At 48.3% G+C, this 15,329-nt stretch overlaps 1 protein-coding gene across 1 annotated transcript in view; it reads left to right on the top strand.

Moving 5' to 3' along the window:
* Positions 1-15,329, top strand: part of PSMD2 (proteasome 26S subunit ubiquitin receptor, non-ATPase 2) — a 674,802-nt gene that overhangs the window by 381,263 nt on the left and 278,210 nt on the right. Inside the window, exon 15 of the mRNA XM_069618807.1 lies at positions 1,001-1,146. Coding sequence (XP_069474908.1) covers positions 1,001-1,146 — 146 coding nt within the window. The remainder of the gene's footprint in view (positions 1-1,000; positions 1,147-15,329) is intronic.

Below are 15,329 nucleotides of genomic sequence, written 5' to 3'. Positions count from 1 at the left end.
ATGTCTTATTCCCATATCTAATCCTTCACACCCAAACTCAGTATTGCTCTAAATGTACCAGTGATAAATCAATGTCCACGGTGTCCTAGCTATTTAAGTCACCTGAGGGCGTGGGAAGTGTCTGTGTGCCATCCCTAATGGGTATCATCTGATTTAGAGAAACCGAGTTTGTTTTGAAGTATACTTAAGTGTTACATGTTTTGCTCCCTTCGGAAGAAGGCCGATAGGATTGACTGTTAAATAAATTGATAATTGTTTAATCAAGAACCCTTGAGTATAAGTGTTTATTTGAGTAACTGTCACTGTGAAACTTTGTTACAACCTTACAGCGCACATTGACCCCTCTTGAGATAAGCCTGGCTGCTCAGCCACATTGCCAACCTGTGTAGTACATGCTTATACCAAAGGTTATGTTTACTATTACCAAGAGGACAAGGCTGGTGCAATGTCCCACAGGGTACTGCATACAATCTTTCCTAACGACGCCCTATTTTTTGACATCGAAAAAACAAATGTTCTACTCTGAGCCTACCACTAGATGGTGCACTATGCAAAGCATGTGATTCTAAGCAGATACAATCTTTCATATTTCAGTGTAAGAATCTTTTACTAAGTCTCCTTTGTGATTGATTTGTACCATGTAACATTGTTCGCCCCTTTCAAGAGTGAGCCTTATTACTCTGTCTTGTCTACCAGCGAGAGGTTGGTGTCTCTTTTATGGCAACCCTGCTGGTTCATTAAAGGTTTCTGTAAACAGCACATCAGTGTCTAAGAAACACTCCAAAACCTACAGTTAGAGGCCGGTAAATGTTTTCCTCATGTGGAACCTTCCCTCAGTTTGACCAGGATGTGACTACTATTACTGATCTTTGTTTGGTCCAGTGAGGTCCCTGCTCATCTTGTTCCTCCTCCCCCAACTTCTTAAGGGCTTCCTTTGTTTCCCTCTGTCTCTAAGGTTCTTCTTTTATTGAGACAAACCTTCTCCTTTTTAATCCTGCAGGTTCTGGGAATGTGCTAAAGGTGCAGCAGCTGCTACATATTTGTAGCGAACACTTTGACACAAAGGAGAAAGAAGAAGATAAAGACAAGAAGGACAAAAAGGATAAAGAGAAAAAAGAGAGTACTGCAGAAATGGGAGCCCACCAGGTATTGTGTGCTGTGTCACTGTTAGGACTGATTATTTTATACTCTGTCCTGGTGGACAGATGTATGGAAGGCCTACCCATATTATGACAGGGACAACTCTGGGAGCTGTAGCCAAACCAGTTCGAGGTAGCAGCGACGAGTGGTCTAGACTAAGTCTCAAGAGGTGAGGAGCTTGTAAAGGGTCCACAATAAGTACACCCAATGGGAGTCACAAATTACACACAGTATGTATAAAAATAGTTATTTATCTATGGCCAAGCAACACTATGAAAAATGACTATGAACAGGTAGAAGTATCAAACAACACTAATAGAATAATGTTAGGACAGTTTTTCTGAAGTCCAACTAAGGGTTTAGTAAAACCATTCAAATGAGGCAGTACAAGACTCCACTATTAATATAAGGCTGTACCACCTGAGTTCAGGGTAGCGTAGACAGAACAGCCAGGCTTATCTTGGGAGGGAGAGATGGTGGTAGAATCAGTACAAATGAAATTGTAATACAAATGGTCCAAAGAAACACTGACACTATTTATGTAAAAATACAAGTCGGCCCAGATAAATCTAGGGGTAAATGCATATTATCAAACATTATATGTAATCGCAATTATCAAAACATAACACTATGATTGAAGGTTTGTTTGTTTTTATTATTTGTAAAGCGCACCTAACCCGTAGGTAGCAGGGCGCCAAGCAACAAGAGGGGTGTACAACGTAAGTTACAGAGCACGCAGTAAATGAATCCAACTAGGTTACAGTGTTGGAAGCATCAAGTATTCGGACCTATACATCATAGTATAAATTATAGGTGCACATACATAGTTTACAAGTTATAGATACACCTGAGCATAGAGGTGGTAGGATATACAATTTATACACAATTTACAGTAGGCACGGCAATGGAAAAGATGTCATAGCATTAGGTGTCATGTTCCTTGATCCAGCGGATGGTATTGGATCTGAATTGTGGGTAGGGAAGGTCTTCCCTGAGAGATGGTGGTAAGGAGTTCTGCTTTGACAGGAAAGCTATTCCCTCCAGACATAGTACGTTTGAATCTTGGGACAAGGAGGAGGTTTGACTTGGCCTTTCTAGAGAGGCGGTGGGAGGTCGGTCTGGTGAATCTCATTATCAAATATTGAGGGGCTGCTTGGTGTAGGCATTTGAGTCAGAGACCGATTTAAGGAAAATTTGATCTTTAGTAGTGAGCCAATTGTACTTTCTTCTAGTCTGAGATATGAACTTTCCTCGGGAGGCTTAGGGCTTCTCTTAAGGCATTATTTTGTAAGGTTTGAATTTTATTTGTAATGTGTTTGTTGCTGCCTACGTAGAGTGCGTTGCAATAATCCAACTTGGATAGGATCAATGCTCTGGCTAGAGTGATGCAGTTATTTGGTTAGAGGAATGGTTTGGATGCCCTAATGAGTTTGCATGTATAAGATGTGGCGGAAGCCATGGTGTTGACTTTTTTGAAGGTGAGCGTTGAATCTAAATAGAAACCTAAGGTTTTAACCTCCTTAGCTACGGTGATGATATTGTCATTGATGACAAAAGAGTAGTTTTGACCTAATTTATTGAGGTTAGGTGCGGTGCCTAGGATGAAGAGTTCTGTCTTGTCATCATTCAGGCATAGGCCATGAGAGGCCATCCATGCCTGGATCCTGAGGTACACCCGATTTACAAAGGCCAAATCCTTGTCATAATCCCCCGTCAGCGGGATGAGGATCTGGGTATCATCAGCATAATTTGTGTAGGTAATACCCAGGCCATCTAGATCATCGAAAAGGGGCTTTGTAAAAATGTTGTACAGGTTGGGGGAGATGCAAGAACCCTGTGGCACAGCACGGGTAATGGGCATAGTGTCAGCGGCTGCTGAAGGGGGAAAAAACTCTCATAGTGCGGTTGTTGAGGAAGGACTGGATCCATTCGGTTGCCTCCTGGGAGAAATGAGCTGCCGACTGTAGGTGTGTGCAGAGGATCTCGTGATTGACCAGATCAAATGCAGCTGAGAGATCGAGAAGTAACAGAAGTGCTGTCTTGCCCTCATCTCTCAGCTCATCTATCTGTGCCTTAAGATCTATAAGCGCAGTCTCAGTTCCGTGCTGAGGTCTGAAGCCTGACTGTCAGACTCCTAGGAGGTGGTTGAGTTCAAGGTATTGTTGAATTTGTTGGTATGCTATTTTATCAAGGATTTTGAGAAGAAACGGCACTGTGGTGATGGGACGGTAGTTGGTAGGGATGGCAGGATCTAGATTCAGTTTTTTAAGGAGTGGGAGGACCCAGGATTGTTTCAGATTGTTAGGTATGGTACCGGCTGTAAAGGATGCATTTATTAGTTTAGTGATAAATGGTGAGAGTTCTCGAGCTGCATCTTTTATCAGTTGTGCAGTGCATAGGTCCCCATGGCAGTTCGAAGGTTTGAGTGCAAGAATAACTTTTTCAAACTCTTTGGTGGAGACTTTACTGAAGTTGAAGAGGGTGGGGGGTGCAGGAGGTGACGTCCCGGTGGGTTATGGTGGAGTAGAACTGGTGATACTCGATTTAGAGATGGAGAGAAGGGAATCTTTTTTGTTACTTATTTTAGTTTGCAGCGAAGTAATTTTATTGGCAAGAGCATTTTGAATATCTGTGCACCAGTTTTTATCCTTAATGCATGAGTCAGGCAGCTGGACGGGAGTTTCTATTTCTTTCAGAATTGAGAAGAGCTCTTTAGATCTTTAGATTTTGCTTGAGAGATTCGAAAGTTATAGGAGATTTGTTTTGCAAGGATAATTTATTTTTTGTACTGGGAAGCTAAATTGCTTAGATTTATCTTGTTAGTTTCAGATGGATCTGTTATCCATATTTTTTCATAGCGTCGTTTTTCCTGTCTGATAGCCTTAAGGTGAGGAGAGAACCAATTGTTCACATGTTTGCGAGGTTTGCTCTTTCTCACTTTGAGAGGTGCTATTGCATCAAGGGAGGATAGCATTACTTTATTGTACAGCTCTACCATGGTTGAGGGCTCTGTGTGGTCGGGAATAGCATTGAGAGTAGGTAGGATAATGGGAATTAGGTTTTCAGGAGTGATGTTTCTCTTGTTTCTAGTTGGGACAGCTGGAGCTATGCTGTTAGGTTGCAGCGGTGGTGTAGGCTCTAGGGAGAATGTGATCAGGTGATGATCAGACCATGGCTGAGGAATTATAGATGAGACTGTAAGTGGGCAGTTATGCACAGCTAGCCAGTCCAAGGTTCTACCTTTGGTATGGGTAGGAACTGTGATTTTCTGAGTGCAACCTAGTTCCTCTAGGGTGTTATTGATTATAGTGGCATTAGTGTCTAACGGGTCGCTAAAACCAAGGTTAAAGTCTCCTAAAATTATGCTTTGGGAGGAGTTCTTGAGGTTATGCGATATAATATGTGTTAAGTCATCTTCAAAAGTTCCTAATGGGCCAGGAGGTCTGTATATTAGGTGAATGGATACAGTCTGCATAGTAGATAGTGTTAACTTGGCCATTAGGGATTCACAAGAACTTATGTTGTTTGGTGGTAAGATATTCACTGATAAGTTGGTTTTAGCTAGAATAGCAAGGCCACCACCTCGAGAGGTGGTACGGTCAATTCTTAGGAGGATGTAGTCATCTGGCACGGCTAGCATAATTGCTGGGCCGGCTGCTGGGTGGAGCCAGGATTCAGTGACAGCTAAGAAGTCTACGTTTTCGTTGTGTAGTAGGTCAGCTATGTCCGTGGCATGGGCTACCATGGAGCATGCATTTATGAGAGCAGCTCTCATCCCAGACTGGACTGGTTTCACAATTGCTAGTTGTGTTTTAGGTTTGCATTTAGTCTACTGTTAAGTTGGAGTGGGTGCCGGTGATGGCTTGAGTTACGCAGGCTGCGAGTCGCATTACTATGCACTAGTATGGTGGGAGGGTCATAGAGCCTAGGTAGTCTGGCACGTAATTTAAGGTTCCTCTGTGAGACAGTGCAGGGTATGGTAATCATGGCAACCTGTTTGAAGGCATTCTGCGCTGGTGCAAGTAGGGGTGGATTAAGGTACCTAAAGTGGTCATGTAGGCTAGTAATGTATAGGAGAGTTCTTAATAGGACAGTATAAAGCATTGGGAAATACATTGTATACAAAACTGGTGAGGAATCAGGCAAGGTATAGAAGATATCCGTGCATGATCAAATTTGTGTAACACAAGGCAGATGTAGAGACCAAATGCTAATCAATGGAGGCTGGGCAAGTATCACACAAGGCGTGAAAGCAGTCTAGGGCTAGTAGCGTCTAGGGCAGTTCAAGTTTATCTGACGCATTTAGGGCACATTGGCGCTTGATGCACTGCGGCAGCCGCTAATCAAATACTGCATCAGGTAGGATATATGCAGAGTATGATGGCATGCAAGTGAGGCAAGATAATAGGGAGTGCCTCAAGGTGTATAGGGGTGACTAAGTACAATACTGGTAATCAGAGTAGGCATATAGAATGCTGCTGTGTCTAAGCTTGTGTACTAGGCATGTGCAGACAAAGAGCTGTGTATGCACAAGCAAAAGGAACATCTAGATTTGAATTTTAGCAATCGGGGCTGAAAGTGAGGCCAATTACAATATGCACAAGCAAAAGGAACATCTAGATTCGAATTTTAGCAATTGGGGCTTAAAGGTAGTATATATGCAGCAAGGAGGCAGGATGTATGCAGTGCAGGCAATGCATCAGGGAGGTATAGCTGTAGACATTTAAGCCAATTTGAGGTACATATATGTCCAAGTTCTACAGTATGAGCTTAGCGAACAGAGTTACTAGTCAGATATACACATGCAGCAAAAATTACAGGTTGTCGCAGTGTTTGGTAGGCAAGGCGAGTAAACATACTGATTTAGTTTCCAGGTGCCCCGTTATTGTATTAGCGTAGGGGACAGAAGGCACTGGTGGGTTACTCAGTCTCAATGTGCATGTGCAGGGGGTCTGGCCGTGGGCTCTGGTCAGCTCGGGACAGTCTCAGGACAGTTGCTGGCCTTACCCTCGGACCTTTCCAGGAAGGGCTGGCTTACGGCGTCTGGTTGGCTGCTATGTGGGCAGTGGAGTCCAATCGGCACCCAGCTCGCCTTGAATGGGGAAGTAAAGGTGAATCAGACCAAAGCATGAACCTTAATTGGAACACCTAACAGTAGTTCTAGGGAAGTCAAAACCTTTTCATACACATTCAGCATAGGTCACACCTATTCTTGGGGAGTAAAAACCAATGGTTACTTTTACAATTACACTCAGTAATGCAAGGGCAGTAGACCCTTCCAGTTCTGCAGTGACTCTACGTACAAATCACATATTCAGTCAACTCGACAAAATACTTTTTGTGAATAGTGGAACACTTATTCCAGACACAGTAAGCACGTATAATTAGTTATACTACGTGAGTAAAACCTAAGGATGTAACATTCAATTACAGGTGCTTTTCAGATCAGTGAAACACAAATTGAGATAAGCAGTAACTCTTATAACTTAGATTTGAATGGCACACAGCTAACTCAAGGTAAGTAAAACCCATATACTTTTTTAATCTCACAAGGAGTCCAGGTTAGATCTTTCCCAGCAATACATGTAACGGATGTATGACTTATAAGGGACTGTTGGAACCACAGACTCTGGGTTAGATAACACAGGGAAAGTAAAAACAATTGTTACACTTTGCTGAATTAATCAGTTATTCTAGGTAGGCAACAGCCTAGTAAAGCCTTATTCTGGACAGGCTAACAGAAAGTCAGGGGAAGCAAGACCCAGTTGGGGACACTCAAACAAATTATCGTAACCGGACTAATCTGGTGATACCAACAGTTTGGGGACACTCATACAATTATCCTTACAGGAATAATCAGGTGAAACCAACACATTACTTTTGGGAAGAGGCACAACTTCATCACAGTAGAGTAATATACCTTCACATCTGCTTTCTATTAGAATGACAAATCGGTTTCCAAGGAAAGATGGATGTTAACAATACTTTTAAGAATAGTGCATCGCACATCCAAGGTAAATAAGAACTTTTGTAACTGTTCACTCTTAGAGTTCCAGTTACCAACCAACTCTTTACAAGGGTTAAACACTTATTTTCTTTTCTAGGCAAAAGGCCCAATCGCTTAAAAGTCTTTCCCTTATTCTTGGAGCATGAGTCTTTACAGTGGCAGAAGGAGGTCATTAGGATCTAGTGTCCAACAGGCAGAGTCAGGAGGGGTTCTTAAGTAGCAACGGTCAGGGTTCCTTACAAAGACTGGGAAAGCAGGTGAGTACTTTACTTATAGAGGTAGAAGAGGGTCCATGTTATGCAAGATTGTATGCATTACTCTTTGGGTGCTCTACAACAACCCTGACCTCCTAGCAATAGGAACCCAACACTTGGTATAAGTCTGTACTACATAGGTTGGTAGCGTGGTGAGCAGTCAGGCTTATCTCAAGAGGGGTCAATGTGAGCTGTAAGGGAGTTACAGAGATTCACAGTGACAGTATTCAAATAAACTCTTACACACAAGGTTTCTTGATTTAAACAATTATTAATTTATTTAAGTCAGTTTGAGTAAGCTTTCTTCAGAAGGGCAATATAATAGTAACACACAAATACACTCCAAAATACCCTAAATCAGTAAACACCCTTTTGGGATGGCACACACTTCCTACACCCTCAAGTGACGTCAATAGTTGGGACACTGTGGACATTGGTATATCATTTTGGCATTTAGGGCAATACTTAGGAGTATGTCAAAGAAACAGATTATTAGAAAAAAAAAGATCTCACAAATATTCTTCAGCAGGTAAGTACTTTTGGTAATCCTCCAATGCAAAGTAAGTTAACCCTGGAAGGAGTGCGAAACAGTGTCCGAGGGAAGAAGAGTCATTCAGGGAGCCAGGCCAAAGTCAATTGGACTAAAGTCAAGGTGAGCTGAAGCAATTCATGGCGGTAGGTAAAGGTCTTGCACAATGTTTTAGAAGTCTTTGTAGAAAAGAAGAAATCAAAGTCGGGCCACAAGCTGATTAGGCTTGTGTGGTAAAGAAGCCGATAGCAACTCTACAGAAGCAACCAAGACAAGTCTCTACTTAGAACAAATGAGGTTACACAAAAAGAGGTAAGTTCTCTTAGACTGTACAGTACTTTTGGTTAGAAGAAAAGGGCTTTGGCTGGCTACTGTTCTGTTCAGCTCTGCAGATCCTGTGTTCCTGTGCCTCAGTCGTGGGGACATGAGGGAGGACGTCTGGAGGACTCCTGCAATGGGACGGTCAGCGACAGAAAAGGACCAACTACTATTCAGTGGCACTTCATGGTTTCAGCTCCTCGCGCCTCAGCAAATAGCAACACAGCAAACTCTTGGCTGTCGAGATGGGCTTTCCTTGCATCTGGGGTCCAGCACTGTTGAGATGGCTTGGGCTCGATCACTCCTGCTTCCTGGGAGTCCGGAGGATCTTCCTGGAGCTCTTGGCCAACATAAAAGCAACGCACACAAAATTTTATTCCACTCTCTGGCTCTACGGTTTCCAGCAGCGACTGCATTGGAAATTCAACCAGCTTCGAGAGGCTGTCCAGGTGGCTTACTTTGGAGTTGATTGCTCACACCAACTCAAGGGGAGAAGTTGTCCTTACAGGGCTTCTCTATTTGAAACAAATTTGGAGCTTCAGCACAGCAGCAGGGCTTCACCGGGTAAACCAACGGTCCAGGAGTTGCAGCAGGCGTCTCTTCCAAGTTCTTCTTCGGATTCCTTCATCCACTGGTCGACTCTGCCTTCCAAGCCAAAAAGTCTCGCCTTTTTATGCTGGTTTCTCCCATTCATTCCAGCCTAGTTCTCAGTCACTCAGCAGGGTGGCTGTCCTTACCGGACAGCCAGCCAGCCAATCACCTAAGAGTGCATTTCTGTCTCCTAGGAGACTAAGCACAGGGAGTTTCGGGCACCTCCCTCACTTCCTGCTCCTGCCAGACATACTGGAGCCAGAGGTGGACTGCACTCGTGAATCCCGCCAAAGACAAAATTAACAAAGGGGCCAAACCTGGTTTGGCGCACCGAGTAAATCTCAAGAAGGACCTTTCCAGCAAGAAATGGCGAAAAAAGACGACCGGGATCATTTTGACAAAATAGGCACCCACGGGTGCTTTACTGCAGGTGCGAACGCAGCCCGCAGTAAAAACTCCCAATGATAGTTAAAAGTAAACCACTGCCACCAGTGTAGAAAGGGTAACATAAAATTGTTACATGACAAACTAGACAAAGGGGGTAGTAAGTAACCCCTCCAGCACCCTATTGTAAGATAGTGTGTATTGGGTCTAGAAAGTTACAATTGTAAGTCAATTTCACTTTACTGCTCTTGGAAACAGTAGTTTGTCCAAGAGAAGGTATTTAAACCTTGGGGAAATCTGATAGCACCTTCAGTGCAGTGGCACACGGAAGTCTGTGTCACAATGTAAAAAGACGATGCCTATGGAGTTTGTCAGACTCCAAAAACCAAAAGAAACAGTCCAAATCACAGAAAAATATGAGCGTGAGAAAAAGGTCTCTCTCTCTCTCCAGGTTAGAAATTCAAAATCCTAAAGTCGAGCAAAAAGAGCTTGGAGTCTCTAGGGAGAATTCTCAGAAATGTGTTAATTCCCTTAACAGTGTGCCATCCCAAATGCGGATCTACTGATTTATTGAAACTGAGGGTGTGTATTTTGTGAAGTATATTTTTGTTACATATATTTGCTCCCTTCCAAAGAAGGCTTATTCAACTGACTGTTAAATTTATAAATAATGGTTTAATCAAGAAACCTTGAGTGTAAGCGTTTATTTGGATACTTGTCACTGTGAATCTCATTCCTAACCCTACAGCTCACATTGACCTCTCTTGAGACCAGCCCGGCTGCTAATTCACTCTACCAACTTGTGTAGTACATGCTTATTCCAAAGGTTGGGTTAACTATTGCCAAGATGTCAAGGCTGGTGCAGTCTCCCACAGGGTACTGCATACAAACTTGCCTAACACTCCCTCTTCGGTAGCTCCCTAAAACAGCATTCTTGTGGTTCACCTGGGGTCAGTCTTCCCAGCAGAGGCCTGGGCTCTCCTGTTTTGCCAAGGACCGCAGCTGCCACTGGTTTAGGCGTCCTGGAGGCACAGCTTCCAATCCACACTGCAGCCTCCCGTGCGCAGTCAGGTTCCAGAGTCTGGGTAGTCCTTCGTCCTCCTGGCCTTCCAGGTTCCTCTCCGCTCCATGTGTCTTTCTGGCTTCCTGGCACCCTCCAGTATTCCCCAGCTCCCTCAGTGTGTGCTCTTGTGCTCCGCTTTTTATCTGTGTGGGGAAGTTTAATGGAAGTCGGGTGTGAGTAATTGTTAGTAATTGTCTGACCCTGCCTGATCTTATTGGGACAAAATGGAGACTGCCCATAGGAATCCATGGTACAATGGTTCCCATGGGCAATCTTCATTGCTCCGGTCCTCGTATTCCCGGTGGTTTTAGAAAAGAATAGTGGACGAATTATGGGAATTGTAGTTTTCACTAAAGTTGGGGAAGTCCAGAAAATTGTCGGCGGTGGGGGTGAGGAATAGTCCTGTTGTAGTACACTGGGTGACGTATGTTATTTACTTCACCCGGTTCTCCTATGCCTCCTTTCATTGTTGGTACTTGTTAGAATTGGGAAGGGGGCAACGGGACAGGATTCAGAATAACCTATAAAGGTGGAGGAAGTTTCGGAAGAGGAGAATACTGCATCATGCCATCAGATGTCTCATCCTCACTCCATGAGGACCCCTCACCCAGGTAATCCTCCTGCACTTGTCCACCCCCAGGGTCTGGATTCAAGGACAATGGCCGTGCCCTGGCTGTTAGGGGAAGTCTCATGTTTGTGCTAATTCCCTTCAACATTAGCGACCCCCAGCTCTTTTGCTGGGCTTCAGGTTAATTTTAACCTGGAGTGAGTAAGAGACCTTTTTCTCACTCATGTATTTTGACCTGGTTTGGATTATGTTTGCATTGTTTTGGGAGTCTGACAAACTCCATAGGCATTTTACTTTTTGTATGGTGACGCACAGCACCTTCTCCAGCATGGGGTCTGGCATGGATTCACATGCTCATGAATATTCCCCGTCGTCAGGCTGGGAATCCTCGGTAAAGAAAAAAAAACAGTATCAGTTTCGTTTCTGATCTGTCTTTCGTAGTAGTAACCAATCACTGCTATCTGCGTCATACTGACCACAGCCAATGACTGCCCTCTACCTAAGCACCGCCTCTGGCAGCCATCTTCAGATTTTTACCGCACGTTCATGTGTTGGGATCCTCGTGCTATTGCTCTCGAGCGTTAGTGCTATTTTTTCACGTTTTTTCTCAAACTTTTTTTTTTTTTTCGGTCAAAAGAGCCTCAAGCTCCACCGACTCTCCATCCGATCAACGGGGACCCGTGTTGGATTCGTCTGCGCCCCTCAAGGGTGAAGATTTCGTCGAGCTACGCTTTTGGAGGACTCCAGAAGCTTCTCAGGCCCGGACATGGCCCAGGAGAAGGGAAGCTCGACGCCCGGAAAGCTGTTCAGGGTCTGCCCTGGATGCCAGCTGCAGAACGTCTTTAAGGAGGACGAACACTCCTTTTGTCTCTACTGCTTACATGAGGACAAGACGCACGTGGAGAAGGACTGTGCGTTTTGCGGCAATATGTCGGAGCGGACCATGAAGGACCGCCATCAACGTCTCGCCAACTGGCTGGAAGGGAAGAGCCCGTCAGGCGAGAAGAAGAGGAAGAAATCCGAGCGGTCTTCTAACACCTTTGAGGACGCCTCGGCGACGGGGGTCCAACACAAGGCCAAGCACCGCGAGTCCGCTGGCACCGGGAGCGCCGAACGGTCGGGCTCTACGGGCGCCAGGCAGGGCGCACCCTCCCCGGCACCTTCAGCCACGAGCCAACGCTCTGGGTCGGGTAAGAGGAAGAGCGAGCACCCGGCGAAGCTCCTGGAGAGGCCCCGGTCGAGCTCGAAGGCCCCATCGGAGGGGGAGCGAGGCAGTGTCCCCCCCCTCAAGGATAAGGCGGTGAGCGCACCTAAGGTGGTGAAGGCCTTAATCCATCCGGCCAAGCCCTCTATCGAAACTGTCACGGCGGCCCTGGCTCAGCCTGTGGAGGCTACACCAGTGGTGGCGACCTCGGGGCTCAGAGTCTCCCTGCCACCTCGGAGGGAGTCCTCTTTTGTGCCCATCGATAGGACCCCCGTGAAATCCCCGGCGGGGAAGAAAAAGGGGGGGGGCAGGGCGTCGTCGTAGATTCGGCTTCAACCTCGGAGGAAGAGCTGATCGAGGTCTTAAGCCAGGGCCTTGGCGTGGAAGAAGACCGGCCCGTCGGGATGGATCCCGACGCAGGTGACGACGACATCGTCGAGGGTGCCGACGGGGCCCCTGATCGCCCGTCGGATTCCCCTCTGCCAGCGCCGCAAGACAACTCGGCGGCCATTTTGTTGGCTATACAGTCCTTATGCTCAGAGATAAGGACGAGACTACCGTTGCCGACGGAGGAACCTCTCCTGTCGGGGGATCCTGAACCGGGACCTTCTGGTGTTCCCCCGCCCAAGAAAAGAAGGATTCACCCTCCACCTCCTTTTCAGCCGTCGCGCCCCGTCCAGCCCTCCTCCCCGTCCACCCGAGGGGATGATACGGGGACTGACACGGCAGCGACGGGCACGGACGACGAGGTATACGACGACGATCTACCGTCGTCACCTCCCACCAGGGCTTCTCCGCCCGAGGAGATTGGATCGTTCCACTCCATGATCGCCAGGGCATCCGAGCTTTTCCAACTCTGCCCTGAGGAGAAGAAAAAGGAAGGATTCCTTTATCAACGGCGCGAGGCCAGGAGGAAGACGGTCCTCGCGGTGCCTCTACTGGACGACATTTGGGATGAGGGCCTCGCCCTCCTCAAGAACCCTTCCACGACGCCAGCTAGAAGAGACCGGTACGAGAAGAAGTACCGGGTCCCGGACGCGGCCCCCCTGTGCCTCCGGGCGCAGCCTACCCCGGACTCCGTCGTCTCCGCGGCGGCCAGGAAGAAAGCGGGGGGGGTGCGGCCTCCACATCGACTTCCCCACCGGACGGCGAGGGAAAGAAATTGGACGCTATGGGACGCAGGGTCATCTCGTCTGCAGCGACGACGATTAAAGCGGCCAACGCCTTGGCTATCGTGGCCCGCTACGACAGGGAGCTATGGTACAAACTGGCTCCCCTGCTGGACTTCCTACCGGACGACAAGAGGGCGGATGCCCTGGAGATCCTACAGGAAGGTGAGGTGGCGTCGGACCACGCCATCACTATTGCGACGGACATCGCCGACACTGGGTTTCGCCAGTTGGGCAACGGCGTGTGCCTTAGGCGGCGTGAATGGCTCAAGGCTACGGACTTCCGTCAAGACGTACAGACCAGAGTCCTGGACATGCCGTTCGATGGGAACAACCTGTTTGGGAAAACAGTGGACGATTCCCTTCAGGCCATTAAAGCGGACACTGAGACGGCCCGGGCCCTTGGGGTTCTGCAGCAACGACGGACGCCCTTTCGGAGCAGCGGAGGCAAGGGCGCCTCCAAAGGTTCCGGCGGCGGTTTCTCCACCTACCGTCAAGCGGCCCGCTCGTCGTCTCAGGAGGCCTACAGAGGACAAGGCAAGTCTGGCGGACCCCGCCGTCGTCGCCAAGGAGGGTCAAGGCGGCAAAGCCTCGTCGAAACAGGATTGAACCGGCCGTGGGGTCGGGCCCCCACCGAAGCACCCCGGTGGGAGGCCGGCTGGCGAGCTTCGTCAGCGTGTGGGAGTCCATCTCCACCGACCGTTGGGTGCTGGACGCCTTAGCCCGGGGCCACGCACTCGAGTTTCAAAGAAGGTGCCCGCGCGTCCCCCCCGTGGCCAGGAAAGAGCTTCACGTCCCTCAGCTTCTCCTGGAGGTAAGGGCGATGCTCAGGAAGGGCGCCATCGAACTCGTCCCAAAGAGGCTTCGGGGCTCCGGAGTTTACTCGAGATACTTCCTCGTGAAGAAGAAGACGGGAGGATGGCGCCCCATCCTAGACCTGCGACGTCTGAACAAGTTCATCAAGGCGCAGAAGTTCCGGATGGTCACCCTCCAGCACGTCCTGGGTCAGCTGGAGGAAGGAGACTTCCTGTCGTCGTTGGATTTGGAGGATGCCTACTTCCATATTCCCATCCTAAAGGGGCACCGAAAATTCCTCAGGTTTGTGGTCCAAGGGCGTCACTACCAGTTCAAAGCCCTCCCCTTCGGACTACGGTCGGCACCCAGGGTATTCACCAAGTGCCTTGCACCGGTGGCGGCGCAGCTGCGCCGCGAGGGGATCCACGTCTACCCCTACCTGGACGACTGGCTCATCCGAGCCAAGACGAGGGAGCTCGCCGTGGAGCACACGGCAAGGACCGTCCAACTTCTCACGGACCTGGGATTCTCCGTGAACTACGCCAAGTCCCACCTGGTAACCGCGCAAAACGCACTGTTTCTGGGAGCGAAGCTCGACAGTGTCCCTTCTGGCCTCCCCGTCGGAGGAAAGGACCAGGTCCATCCTGGGCAAGGTACAGCGGATGTTGGCTTCCGACGCGGCCAAGGTGAGGTCCATCAAGTCCCTCCTCGGAATGATGTCTTCTTGCATCTACCTCATTCCCATGTGCAGGCCCCGGATGCGCCCGTTGCAGGAGTTCCTGGACGCGCGCTGGATCCAAACGACGGGCGGCTTCGAGGAGAGGATCACACTCAACGAGAGTTTCCGCCGAGCGGTCCGGTGGTGGGGCACCCGCGCGCATCTGACGGCGGGCATGGACTTCCAGACCCCAGACCACCAGGAGACAATGACCACGGATGCCTCCCTGGAAGGGTGAGGAGCGCACACCGAAAATCTGCACGCGAGAGGCCTTTGGCTCCCGACGGAGAAGTCCCTCCATATCAACGTCCTGGAGCTCCGTGCAGTGTTTTGGGCCCTCAGGCCCTTCCTTCCGTCCCTCAAGGGCAAGGTGGTGAGGATCTTCACGACAACACCACCACCATGTTTTACATCAGGAAACAGGGCGGAACCAGGTCCCCAGCACTGTCCAAGGAGGCGCAGGACCTGTGGCATTGGGCCGTCGCCCAAAGGATGTTTCTGGTGCCGTTTCATCTGGCAGGGATAAAAAACACCATCGCCGACTCACTCAGCAGGGAGCTGCGCTCGTGCCACGAGTGGGAACTACGGC

This window comes from Ambystoma mexicanum, chromosome 10, assembly GCF_040938575.1.
Source record: "Ambystoma mexicanum isolate Mex_15411 chromosome 10, UKY_AmexF1_1, whole genome shotgun sequence".
NCBI classification, from domain to species: Eukaryota; Metazoa; Chordata; class Amphibia; order Caudata; family Ambystomatidae; genus Ambystoma; species Ambystoma mexicanum.
The sequence above is the reverse complement of the archived record's forward strand: the minus strand, read 5'-3'. Positions and strand labels throughout refer to the sequence as shown.